The sequence below is a fragment of the Salvelinus alpinus genome, chromosome 6, assembly GCF_045679555.1.
Source record: "Salvelinus alpinus chromosome 6, SLU_Salpinus.1, whole genome shotgun sequence".
Lineage (NCBI taxonomy): Eukaryota > Metazoa > Chordata > Actinopteri > Salmoniformes > Salmonidae > Salvelinus > Salvelinus alpinus.
The window spans coordinates 9,144,418-9,158,405 of record NC_092091.1 but is presented as its reverse complement, the minus strand read 5'-3'; the positions used below and the strand labels follow the sequence as shown (position 1 = coordinate 9,158,405).

Genomic DNA, 13,988 nt, shown 5'->3' with positions numbered 1-13,988 from the left:
TTACGGTTACAGAAGTCATCAAAAGAGAGCGCCTGGGGAATAGGAGTGGAGCCAGGTACTGCAGGGCCTGGATTCACCTCTACATCACCAGAGGAACAGAGGAGGAGTAGGATAAGGGTGCGGCTAAAAGCTATGAGAATTGGTCGCCTAGGGCTACTAGAGCAGAGAGTAAAAGGAGGTTTCTGGGGGCGATAAAATAGTTTAAAGGAATAATGTACAGACAAAGGTATGGTAGGATGTGAATACAGTGGAGGTAAACCTAGGTATTGAGTGATGATGAGAGAGATATTGTCTCTAGAAACATCATTGAAACCAGGTGATGTCATCGCATATGTGGGTGGTGGAACTGAGAGGTTGGATATGGTATAGAGAGCAGGGCTAGAATCTCTACAGTGAAATAAGCCAATAAACACTAACCAGAACAGCAATGGACAAGGCATATTTACATTAAGGAGAGGCATGCTAATCGAGTGATCAATAAGGGTCCAGTGAGTAGAGGTTGGTTGGGGTCGTGGCGATCCAGACAGCTGGCCGGGTATATGGCTATCGGTAGCAGCATAGGATGGAGGTCTGTTTGTAGATACCTCGTGCGTTTCCGTCGGTAGGTTAGTGGGGTTCCGTGTAGTGGGGTTCCGTGTGGTAGAGGGGATCAATCCAAATTGGCAAAATAGATATAGTGACCCAAGGAAAAAATAAAATAAATAAATAATAATAATAATAATAGTTGTCCAATATACTTGTTCAAATAGCAGCCGATAAGACAGCTAACGATTAGCGGGCCTCAGATGAGCGTTCAGGTAACGTCGGGACGGAGGTGCCAGTTGGATAAATCCCTCGGGCAGATAACGTCGGCAGTCAGTCGCGGCAGTCAGTCGTGAAGGCCCGGTGGGGTTCCGTATCTGCAGCAGCAACAAAAGAAACGGGTCCGGATGGTGATGGAACTCCTCAGCTGGCTAGCTCCAGAATGATTAGAGTTTGCTCCGGGGTCGACGTAAGCCAATAGTCACACGGTTTGCAGCTAGCTAGCTGCGAAATCAAGGTACAAGTGTCCAGAGCCTGCGGCTGGAATCCGGGGAAACTGAGAGAAAAAAAGAGTCCCGGAATGCTCCGGTCCGAGTCGCGTTGCACAAAAGTGCCGGTAGATTATCGAGCTAAAGGAATAGCTGATGACCACTAAACGTGGGCAGCTGAAACACCAACGCTAGCCAGCAAACCGGCTAATTTCGGGGCAGCTACAGATTAGCTTCTGGCTAGCTATCGGAGTAGCTTCTGGTTAAGCTTTCAGGCTAGCTTCTGAATTAGCCCCTGGCTAGCTTCCACGATGGATTTTCAGATTGAGGTAAGTAATACTTTTTGTAATTGGTGAAGCGGGTTGCAGGAAAGCTTTTGCAGGAAAGCTTTTGTAGTTGAGTTCTTGGATAATAAAATAGATAAAAGATATGCGAAGAAAGGTGTAAATATATATATATACACAGGACACGAACAATACGGAACAGAAAAAGACGTCTGAACTGCTAAGCCACCTTGGATTGGAAGCCAAGGTATAACTAGCATACAGAACAACATACCCGCCATATAACTAGCATACAGAACAACATACACCAGTCATATAACTAGCATACAGAACAACATACCCCAGTCATATAACTAGCATACCCGTCATATAACTAGCATACAGAACAACATACCCCAGTCATATAACTAGCATACAGAACAGCATACCCCAGTCATATAACTAGCATACAGAACAACATACCCCAGTCATATAACTAGCATACAGAACAGCATACCCCAGTCATATAACTAGCATACAGAACAACATACCCCAGTCATATAACTAGCATACAGAACAGCATACCCCAGTCATATAACTAGCATACCCCAGTCATATAACTAGCATACAAAACATACCGGTCATATAACTAGCATACAGAACAACATACCCCAGTCATATAACTAGCATACAGAACATACCCGTCATATAACTAGCATACCCCAGTCATATAACTAGCATACAGAACAGCATACCCCAGTCATATAACTAGCATACAGAACAACATACCCCAGTCATATAACTAGCATACAGAACAGCATACCCCAGTCATATAACTAGCATACAGAACAACATACCCCAGTCATATAACTAGCATACAGAACAGCATACCCCAGTCATATAACTAGCATACAGAACAACATACACCAGTCATATAACTAGCATACAGAACAACATACCCCAGTCATATAACTAGCATACAGAACAACATACCCCAGTCATATAACTAGCATACAGAACAACATACCCCAGTCATATAACTAGCATACAGAACAACATACCCCAGTCATATAACTAGCATACCCCAGTCATATAACTAGCATACAGAACAGCATACCCCAGTCATATAACTAGCATACCCCAGTCATATAACTAGCATACAGAACAACATACCCCAGTCATATAACTAGCATACCCCAGTCATATAACTAGCATACAGAACAACATACACCAGTCATATAACTAGCATACAGAACAACATACCCCAGTCATATAACTAGCATACAGAACAACATACCCCAGTCATATAACTAGCATACAGAACATACCCGTCATATAACTAGCATACCCCAGTCATATAACTAGCATACAGAACAGCATACCCCAGTCATATAACTAGCATACAGAACAACATACCCCAGTCATATAACTAGCATACAGAACAGCATACCCCAGTCATATAACTAGCATACAGAACAGCATACCCCAGTCATATAACTAGCATACAGAACAACATTCCCCAGTCATATAACTAGCATACAGAAAAGCATACCCCAGTCATATAACTAGCATACAGAACAGCATACCCCAGTCATATAACTAGCATACAGAACAGCATACCCCAGTCATATAACTAGCATACCCCAGTCATATAACTAGCATACAGAACATACCCGTCATATAACTAGCATACCCCAGTCATATAACTAGCATACAGAACAACATACACCAGTCATATAACTAGCATACCCCAGTCATATAACTAGCATACAGAACAACATACCCCAGTCATATAACTAGCATACAGAACAGCATACCCCAGTCATATAACTAGCATACAGAACAGCATACCCCAGTCATATAACTAGCATACAGAACAACATACCCCAGTCATATAACTAGCATACCCCAGTCATATAACTAGCATACAGAACAGCATACCCCAGTCATATAACTAGCATACAGAACAACATACCCCAGTCATATAACTAGCATACAGAACATACCCATCATATAACTAGCATACAGAACAACATACCCCAGTCATATAACTAGCATACCCCAGTCATATAACTAGCATACAGAACAACATACCCCAGTCATATAACTAGCATACAGAACAACATACACCAGTCATATAACTAGCATACAGAACAGCATACCCCAGTCATATAACTAGCATACAGAACAACATACCCCAGTCATATAACTAGCATACCCCAGTCATATAACTAGCATACAGAACAGCATACCCCAGTCATATAACTAGCATAGAGAACAACATACCCCAGTCATATAACTAGCATACAGAACATACCCATCATATAACTAGCATACAGAACAACATACCCCAGTCATATAACTAGCATACCCCAGTCATATAACTAGCATACAGAACAACATACCCCAGTCATATAACTAGCATACAGAACAACATACACCAGTCATATAACTAGCATACAGAACAGCATACCCCAGTCATATAACTAGCATACAGAACAACATACACCAGTCATATAACTAGCATACAGAACATACCCGTCATATAACTAGCATACAGAACAACATACCACTTATATAGATACTGTGTGTGGGAAATCTGCAGGTATTCTGTATGTAAGATAATGAAGGCTACAATTCAAATCAAATTGTATTGGTCACAAACACATGGTTAGCAGATGTTATTGGTCACATACACATGGTTAGCAGATGTTATTGGTCACATACACATGGTTAGCAGATGTTATTGGTCACATACACATGGTTAGCAGATGTTATTGGTCACATACACATGGTTAGCAGATGTTATTGGTCACATACACATGGTTAGCAGATGTTATTGGTCACATACACATGGTTAGCAGATGTTATTGCGAGTGTAGCGAAATGCTTGTGCTTCTAGTTCCTGACAGTGCAGCAATATCTAACAATTCCACAACAACTACCTAATACACACAAATCTAAGTAAAGGAATGGAATAAGAATATATAAATATATGGATGAGCAATGTCAGAGCGGCATAGGCAAAGATGCAATAGATAGTATAGAATACAGTATATACATACGAGATGAGTAATGCAAGATATGTAAACATTATTAAAGTGGCATTATTAAAGTGACTAGTGTTTCATTTATTAAAGGGATTTAGCTTTGTACTACAAACACAGAGCCTGACAGAGCCTCCATTTCCAGGCTTCCTCACGTTCGTTCAAGACGTTGAGAGAATAATAACGCCAGACTAAAACGTTTCAAACGTTGATATTAATATGTGCCATTTACACTGACGCTTTAATCCAAAGCCATTTACAGTCATGCGTGCATACGTTTTACATAGGGATGGTCCCCGGGGAATCGAAACCCACCATCCTGGCCTTGCAAGCTCCATTCTATACTAACTGAGCTACAGAGGATCGACATATTTCAGATGTTGGCAGTTTTATATAACTCACGACAGTGAGGAGGTGAAACTGATATTCCATTGTTGGGTATTTGGAAGGGTGTTCATCATCGTAGTCTGTATTCCTGAACTGGCGTGTGTGTTTGTGTGTGAGCACACACACACACACACACACACACACACACACACACACACACACACACACACACACACACACACACACACACACACACACACACACACACACACACACACACACAGCTGAAACAGCAATCCTTTATCAGACTAACAACTGTATGTCACATTCTCTCCCTCAGATCATCAAAGGCAGGATATGAGAGGCAGGATATGAGGAATGTGTAATGGTCACTTGGGATCAGGATCGGGGGTCATTATTAAGTTCCATTTTAATTCAGTCAATTCAAAAAGTAAACTGAAATTCCAATTCTCCTCATTGGAATGGAATGGGATCGGAATTGATCCCAACCCTCTTTGGTTGAAAACATTCTAGCCGGCATCTTTCCAAGGAAGTTATGTCACAACTCAAAAAAACCTACAGGTCATGTAAAGGTTAAATAGGTAAAAGAATCATGACAGTACTCAGTGGTTAATTTAGTCCAGTGTTACTCACCCATCATTGAGGTAAGTGAACAGTATCATTTTGGTGGTGTCTTCATTTGGTTGTGGTTCAATTGAGACCTCGTGCTGACCCCTCTGATCTTCCAAAAGATCTGGAGTGATGATCTGATTAAATGAACACACAACAGAATATCAAAGTGTATCAATCAATTAATCAATCGATCACAAAAGTTAAAAGAATGCTTTACAGTAACCCGACCGGAACCCTCAAAGAGCAAGCAAAGGCACAGTTGCAAGGGAAAAACTCCCTAGAAGGAATCAAGTAAAAACTCTTTAAACCGAGTAAAACCTCTAAAGCTAATCTCTTTACCTGAATGTCTCTCTCCTCCTCCTCCGTGTGGTTGAGAGACCTGGATCTGGTCATGGAGGTCTTCTCCACTCCGTACAGCACATTCACCGCTCTGGATGACCTCCCGCTAGGCTCCTTCTCCCCCCACTGTGGTTTATTAAACATCACAGTGGAGGGTCCGTTGGCCCCTCTCACCTTCGGTGACCCTGGGGCACTGGTGTATCCGCTTGGAGTCTCTCCCCTGGCCACTCTGACGACCGAGGCAGGGCTGGAGGGGTCCAATGGGTATGAGTGACACTGTTGTCTGCTGTCCACGCTACGTGACCTCCTCCGGTCCTCTGGGGCTATCCTCCCTCTCCTAGGCCCAGCTCGGCCCATCTGTTGGGGGCTGTCGAACTGGTTGATCAGGCTACCTATGGAGGAGATGGGCTCTGTGTCCACTGAGTTTGGGGATCTTCTGGGGATGTTGGTGACCTCGTTTGGGGGGCTTAGTAAGGTGGCCAAAGAAGAGTGGTGGAGCGCTGGGGCTGAGACAGGGGCAGGGCCTGGGCATTGGGTCTGGGTGGGGGCTGAGACAGGGGCAGGGCCTGGGCATTGGGTCTGGGTGGGGGCCGAGACAGGGGTGGGGGCCCTCTCTACACCCCCAGCAGGCAGAGGGATCCTGGCTGCTCCTGGTCTAGACCCTGCTGCCTGGATCAGGGTGGCCTCTGCTCCACTCTGGAGATCCCTGGTGAGATGTCCCGGCCTAGGTATAGAGGCTGTCTGAGTGGGGGGAACAGAGAGTCTTCGGGTGGAGACTAGGAGGGGGCTGAGGCTGTTCCTGTCTGGGTTGTAGGGTTTCAGCAGCTCTGGATGTCTCTGGAAGTTCAACACCGTGTTAGATGTCGGCACGGTCCTCTGTGACTGCTGTAAATGTGACTCCTGGAAGTCGAACACGAATGCAGCGGACGCCAGCGGAATCCTCTGTGACTCCATATCCTCAGTCAGAGCACCTCCACGAGTATACTCCCTCTGGTGGTTGGGAAGTCTGCGCTCCACATTGGGACTACCGAATGAAGATCGCTCCACATTGGGACTACCGAATGAAGATCGCTCCACATTGGGACTACCGAATGAAGATCGCTCCACATTGGGACTACCGAATGAAGATCGCCCATCATTCACCATGAAGGTGTACTCTGTAGACTGACTGTGGGCGTTGACAAACACTTCCTGGTGGTCCCATTTCCTGCTGTAGCTCTCCAGGCCACCAGATGGCAGAGCTGCTCTACTATCCCCGTTCAATACAACGTAGGGAAGACCCTCAATCCCCTGGACTTGTACCCTAACCCCGAACATGCTGCTGCTGTCGCTGTGAGGTCGAGGGCTGCCTCTGGGACCAGGCCTAGGCTGCTGCATGTTGTAGCCCTGTTGTATTCTACTGAAGTCTGGAGAAGAGCCACTCACTCCGTGTCTGTGAGACTCCATTTATAGAGAGTCAACTTAGAGACAACGTTAAGACAACGTTGCGTGTTTGCTGGGTCCACACTAGTCCTGAAATGAACAGAGGACCTCCCTCAGAACTGAAGAGGTTCACAGCTATAAAAGACGTCAAATACAACACGTTAGAGGCTGATGCATTATTAGTTGACTGACCATTACCACGGCTCTTCTTAACCTGGAGGCTCCAATAACCACCCGTCTTTACAACAGTTTAACCCCAGGGAAAAATACATCACTTTCTATGGCATCAGCTGGATGAGGTGACTGTTTACAAAACAGAGACTAGTCATGTGGACCAACTAACAACAATGACATCCCAAGAGCATCTGATGTCACTCAGACAGCTGCACTAACCAGTTAGCCACAGAGAGAGAGAAAACACCAACATCAACACACAGCACATTGATATAGAAAACAGTTTATTCAGTGTGCTAACAGTGTAACTATTGTATACAGGACACTACTGCTGCATGACGACTACCACTGGCCGTGGTCGCGCCAACCAGACTATCGTCATCCACACACACACACACACACACACACACTCCGACCAGACTTTAGTCATCTACAGTTTATGATATGATTATGAGAGAAAATCAGTTACGGAACAAAACAAAAACACACGTTTGTTTTAGAACAATGTAGATTGTTATTGAAATAAACAACATGCAAAAGTACTGTATTCTAATATAGGTGACAGTTGTTACCCGTGTTACAGCCCACCGGGCACCGGGCAACAGACGTCAGTTCAACATCTAGTTTTGATTGACATTTGGTTGATTTGTCATCTATTGTGAATTCAACAACAAAAATGTCACCATGTCATTGGATTTAGGTTCAAAGTTAGGTGAAAAAAATACAAAATGACTTTGTAAATCCACAAAGTTTTCCACATTGATTCAACATCACCACTTTGATTTGGGGAAATGAAATGACGTGGAAACAACGTTGATTCATCCAGTTTTTGCCCAATGGGAGTACACTTCTTTAATGAAAAAATATTTAAAAAATAAATTGAAATTGTTCACATTTAACCTTTATTTAACTAGGCAAGTCAGTTGAGAACAAAATATTTTTTACAATGATGGCCTACCCCGGCCAAACCCGGACGACGCTGGGCCAATTGTGCCAAGCCCTATGACACTCCCAACCACGGCCGGTTGTGATACAGCCTGGATTCGAACCAAGGTGTCTGTAGAGACGCCTCAAAAACTGAGATGCAGTGCCTTAGACCGCTTAGATCACACGGGAGACCCTTTTTAATTATTAACCAATATCAAAAATGTGTATCCTTCACAAGTACTTTATCAACCTCTGTTTGTACGATTGTAATTAAAGACAAAGGATATATGATATGCATGGATAATCCTCTACGCAGTTTTACCAGCGGATAATAAAACACCACTACCTTTACTAGCGGATCAAACGTGATGTTCTTGAACGATAAAACAGCCTACCCAAAGCAATGCCAAAACGAGAATCACTTTATAAATCACTGACTGTACAATTGGTTTGAGTAACAGTTGTTAGACAGTTTAGAAAAGTGTCCCAGTGCGCAAAATCTTTGTGATTGTCTTACCTAAATTCGCGCAGTTCTGTTAAAAGCAGTGCCCTGGCTGAAGTGCCAGTGTTGTGGGAGCTGTTGTATGGCGCTCGGGATTCCCCCTCCCTATTCCAGTCTCTATTCACAAGTACGTGTTCCCCCTAGCGGAATTGTTCAGCTATTCAACAAATTGCGCGGGTGTTCATCATCATCATCATCATCATCATCATTATGATCATTAACTCCCCGAATAATACATACCGGATGTCCTTTCTGAGAAAAGAAAATGTAGGGAAAAATAAGAAATACTTTTATGGTTTACCTTTCCTGTAGATTACATAGATGACACTCAACAACATAACTGTACATACCAGAAAGGTATGGGTTTTACAAAGACATCCCCCATTATGGAATCCTCCAATATACACTAAGTTGTGGCTTGTTTAGCGTATCATTATTTACAATGTCTGGTAAAATATATGACCAAGAAATATTTCTGGAAAAAAATACTTTTTGGTTTAAAATTAAAAATCTGTAATTCAGATATTTTGTTATTAGTAATTGTAGAAAAGATAAACTACAGCAAGTTAGTAAAAAGTAATCAATATTTTCTATAAAAATTGAACAATTAAGTATTAATCCATCTGTAGCCTAACCAAAAAGTGCACTTAGCTCCAAAAAATCTGACTCTGCCTAAACACAAGCATGTACATACAACTAAAAGGCTCTGCATGGTCAAGCAGACATCTGCAGTGGCCATACATCACTTCGTGGAGCAGAGTAGAGCTGTGTGAAGGAAGTTGTTAAGGAAGTGAGTTTGTGTTTATGCAGGACCTCCAGCCCTCACCTTCCGTCAAAACATTTGGGAGGAGCACGGAGATCGATTTAGCCTCCTCGTGCCTCCGGAGCCTCCGCCATTGCGTCACACCCTCCATACGGAGCCTCCAGCTCATATTGCTGGAGCAAGCATAAATTGGTTTCAAGCCTTGTTTCAGCCTTAAAACCAATTTAAGCTCGATCTGGCATGCGGCCCAGAGTCTCAATATGGAGAGTGTGACTCAATTGCAGTGCATCTGGAGGCTCGAGGAGGGCAAATCGAGCTCCGTATGGCGATGCCGTGCGCCTCCCAGATTTTGTAACGATGCGAAGGGATCCGTATAGCTCCGTATAGCTCCGGATTGACATGATTGGTTGACGGTAAGTGGAGCGGTACATCCTGTATAAACACAAATTAACTTCCTTGCCAACTTCCTTGACAACAAAAATGTAGAACTTTGACGACAGGCTATCAGAACAAGTTCACAAATAAAAAACATCTTTATGATACCTCGTCTAGGGATTTCTAAGACACAAAAATGAGTTTGAACTCCTGGAAAGAGATCGGGGAGGTAATGGGGATAGAAGGGTAAAGAGGTCAATGGAATGAAGACTGCGGGGGATAGAAGGACGCTGGATTGGCACACACACATAGCTAGCATAAAGACATCAGAGGTGGTAGTCAAAGCATTTTTTCCTCAACATAGTGTGAAATACACAAATAAACAATAGCCTTAAATGTAGACTAGTTTTGCTGGGGGGGCAACGGGGAGATATTCGGGATGGAGATGCAGCCTTTTTACTTCATGCTATTTTGTCTGAGTTCTTATGTCAAGCACCGGGAAACGGACTCCAACATCTCAGTAGAGATAAGATCTTGTCTTTTCGTTTAGCCAGTTGCTCTGTAAATTAGCTGGATGCCTATAGAGATTAGCCCTGAATCACTGTGAGTTGTGTGGTTCAGACCAATTTATTGGATGCGTATGAAAGCACCACGAAGCGCAACAAGTATGGAAGCTCAATGCTTTCTCTAAATGCTGTACAGCCACTGCAGATGTTGGGCTGACCATGCAGAGCCTTATAAGAGGTCAATACTGACAGAGGAGAATAAAAAATGATGAAATAAACATTGTTTTACACAGGACGGGACAGTATTGTTGTTGTTTTTTTCACTGTACATTTTTCTTTCACTGTACTAACGAATATAAAACATTTTGTACAAAACATTTGCTGGTTACAAGTAAGTTTAGGCACAAGTGAAAGTCGATCAGGAGGAAATTGTCACTACTGTCGTGATTAATTAGCTGCTGCAACACTTTATCCCCCCCCCCCCCCCTCCTCCTCCTCCTCCCCCACGAGAATCCTTCTGTTTCTTCGCTACTGGGTCCCAGAGATAACACTGAGTGTCATTGGATGGTCTTTCACCATCTTGAGATGATCCTTCTACACACTTCATCTGTAGAAAGAAAGAAAACATGTGTTGATAACGTTTCTCACAATATAGATGATATCAACTTGGATCAACACACGCTTTCATAGAAGAAGAAGAAGACTACCCAAATCTGATCTCTTTCCACCAATCACATCAGATCTTCTCACACCATATCATTTTAAGACCTGATCTGATTGGTCAAAAGACCAATCAAAGTGACATTTACATTTATTTTTTTTATTTTTTTTGAATTGGGCTTCCTGTCTAAACACAGCCAAAACAGAAGAAGAAGGAGAAGAATGGGAGATCTTTGTACTGTACCTGTTTTAGATGTTTAGACATGATGTCCCATGGGGTTGGCAGCGTCTAGTCCAGGATGTAGTGATGCCTGGTGTTGCTGCAGGCCCTGGGCATCTGTTAACCCAGCTGACATCTTCTCCTGCTCCCTCCTCCTCAGACAGGCTGTCTTAGGGTTCAGGTTACGCTCTAGAGGTAGCAGATCACACGGACATCAACATTAGGACTGTCCCATAGACCAGACAATGAACCAGGACATCAACGTTAGTACTGTCCCATGGACTTGACAGGGAACCAGGACACCAATGTTAGTACTGTCCCATGGACTTGACAGGGAACCAGGACATCAACATTAGTACTGTCCCATGGACCTGACAGGGAACCAGGACATCAACGTTAGTACTGTCCCATGGACCTGACAGGGAACCAGGACATCAACGTTAGTACTGTCTCATAGACCAGACAGGGAACCAGGAGATCAACATTAGTACTGTCTCATAGACCAGACAGGGAACCAGGACATCAACGTTAGTACTGTCCCATGGACCAGACAGGGAACCAGGACATCAACGTTAGTACTGTCCCATGGACCAGACAGGGAACCAGGACATCAACGTTAGTACTGTCTCATGGACCAGACAGGGAACCAGGACATATCCTCTTCTACGCAGCCCCTCCCATCGATTCATGTTCCACTGTAGTGAAGTACGTACTCATTCAACTTCTATTTATACAGATTATTTAGATAATAACTATATCTCAATGTATCTTTCCGTCTTTTCTACATCTCCTTCTCAATCTCTTATTGGAGGAGAAAATACAATGTTCCTCTTCTCAGACCTTCGAGGAAAGATTCGAGGAAAGATTCGAGGAAAGATGAATTCAAAAATAGACATAATCTCTTTTTGCAAAGAGAGACCTGTTCAAGATGGTAGCAGTACTGACCTCTGACTTGTTGTTCTAGACTAAGTATTACATCCACGGCCTGGTGAAGAACCAGCAGCTTGGTCTGGGGCTTCTCGCTCTTCAGGTGCAGCTGGGTCATGTGACCCAGCTCTTTGAACGCCTCGTTGATGTCACGGACACGAAGGCGCTCGCGGGCGTTATTGGCCATCCGTCGCTCTCGTTCCCGCTCAGCCTTTTGCTCCGGACTCAGGTTGTCCTCATCCTCATGGATGCTGCTGAAGGGGAGAAAAGAAAGTGGGGGTTAGTATTAGAATTGGCAGTTGCCATGTGGCGCCCTCTGGTGGGAATTATTTGAACACTTTTTATTTTTATTTTTGGGGGTTGAGTTGGAATTCTGATTATGCTTGCCCCCTACAAAATGCGTTGAATATTGAGTTCATTACCAGTTTTTACCACTCAAACAGATATATAGGGAGCTACCCAGCCAGCAGGCAAAGCTGGTTGAAATGACATCATAACAATAATTTCCCCTGCTGGGTAGAGGGAGAATAGCCTCGTTCTAGATCTGTTTCAACTCTGACAAGATAACATAAAGCTGATCTGGGACCAGGCTAGAGGCAGAAAGATAGCATAAAGTTGATCTGGGACCAGGCTAGAGGCAGAAAGATAGCATAAAGCTGATCGGGGATCAGGCTAGAGGCAAAGAGAGATAGCATAAAGCTGATCTGGGACCAGGCTAGAGGCAGAAAGATAGCATAAAGCTGATCTGGGATCAGGCTAGAGGCAGAAAGATAGCATAAAGCTGATCTGGGACCAGGCTAGAGGCAGAAAGATAGCATAAAGCTGATCTGGGACCAGGCTAGAGGCAGAGAGATAGCATAAAGCTGATCTGGGATCAGGCTAGAGGCAAAGAGAGATAGCGTAAAGCAATTTTTGCTGTCCTCACCTGGTCATGCTGTCTCCTTGTGTCTTGTGTGACACGCTCTCCTCGTCGGAGCGCTGGCTGTGGCTGTCAGAGCTGTGGCTGTGACCCTGGCTGTGATGGCTGTGGCTGTGACCCTGGCTGTGATGGCTGTGGCTGTGACCCTGGTTGTGATGGCTGTGATGTAGCTCATACTGCTCATCTTTCTCCAGACCCTCCGACTTCAGTTCCAAGCCACCTAGTCCTGCAGGGAGACCCGCTGGGAAGGAGTGGCCATGTTTATTCTGCAACACAGGGTGGTGGTTGTTGTTGTTCAGATTGACAGCCTCTACCTGTACACACACAAGAGAATAGGTGCAATAAATATACACATACACTACATGGCCAAAAGTATGTGGACATACCTTCAAATTAGTGGATTTGGCTATTTCAGCCACACCCGTTGCTGACAGGAGTATAAAATCGAGCACACAGCCACACAACCTCCATAGACAAACATTGTCAGCTCTAGATAAGAGCGTCTGCTGTATTACTAAAAGATAAAAATGTGAATCTCTCTCAGACAAGGTGACTTTCATCAATATATTCAGCTCCTATTTTTTCTTAATGGGTATTATGACTCATACTGTGGTACTCTATGTGTATGTAGTAAGTAGTACGAGCAGAATCCAAATGAGGAAACAAATGGGCGGTTATATTCAATAAAAACGTTTTATTAAAAGTTTTAATTTGAGCTCCCCACGGAAGGATAAGTTTCAAGCAGACCACCTTAGTCCCTGTGCCCAAGAAAGCGAAGGTAACCTGCCTAAATGATTACTGCTCCGTAGCACTCATGTCGGTAGCCTGAAAGGCTGTTCATGACTCACATCAACTCCATCATCCCAGAAACCCTAGACCCACTCCAATTCGCATACCGCCCCAACAGATCCACAGATGATGCCATCTCAATTGCACTCCACACTGCCATTTCTCATCTGGACAAAAGGAACACT

General features: G+C 43.9%; 2 protein-coding genes across 6 annotated transcripts in view; both read right to left on the bottom strand.

Annotated features, from left to right (window-relative positions):
• LOC139578110 (cingulin-like protein 1) overlaps positions 1-10,772 on the bottom strand; it is a 32,969-nt gene extending 22,197 nt beyond the window's left edge. For all 3 annotated transcript variants that reach the window (XM_071405325.1, XM_071405326.1, XM_071405327.1), the window contains exons 1-3: positions 8,660-10,772; positions 5,620-7,176; positions 5,302-5,414 (exon numbers count right to left, since the gene is read on the bottom strand). In XM_071405325.1, the coding sequence (XP_071261426.1) occupies positions 5,302-5,414; positions 5,620-7,065 (1,559 nt within the window). In that variant the 5' untranslated portion in view covers positions 7,066-7,176; positions 8,660-10,772. The remainder of the gene's footprint in view (positions 1-5,301; positions 5,415-5,619; positions 7,177-8,659) is intronic.
• Positions 10,773-10,778: 6 nt separating this feature from the next.
• LOC139578111 (transcription factor 12-like) overlaps positions 10,779-13,988 on the bottom strand; it is an 18,128-nt gene continuing 14,918 nt past the window's right edge. The window contains exons 6-9 of one of the 3 annotated variants that reach the window (XM_071405328.1): positions 13,021-13,328; positions 12,114-12,349; positions 11,193-11,357; positions 10,779-10,895 (exon numbers count right to left, since the gene is read on the bottom strand). In XM_071405328.1, the coding sequence (XP_071261429.1) occupies positions 11,206-11,357; positions 12,114-12,349; positions 13,021-13,328 (696 nt within the window). In that variant the 3' untranslated portion in view covers positions 10,779-10,895; positions 11,193-11,205. The remainder of the gene's footprint in view (positions 10,896-11,192; positions 11,358-12,113; positions 12,350-13,020; positions 13,329-13,988) is intronic. The other 2 variants (XM_071405329.1, XM_071405330.1) reach the window with 2 other exon arrangements.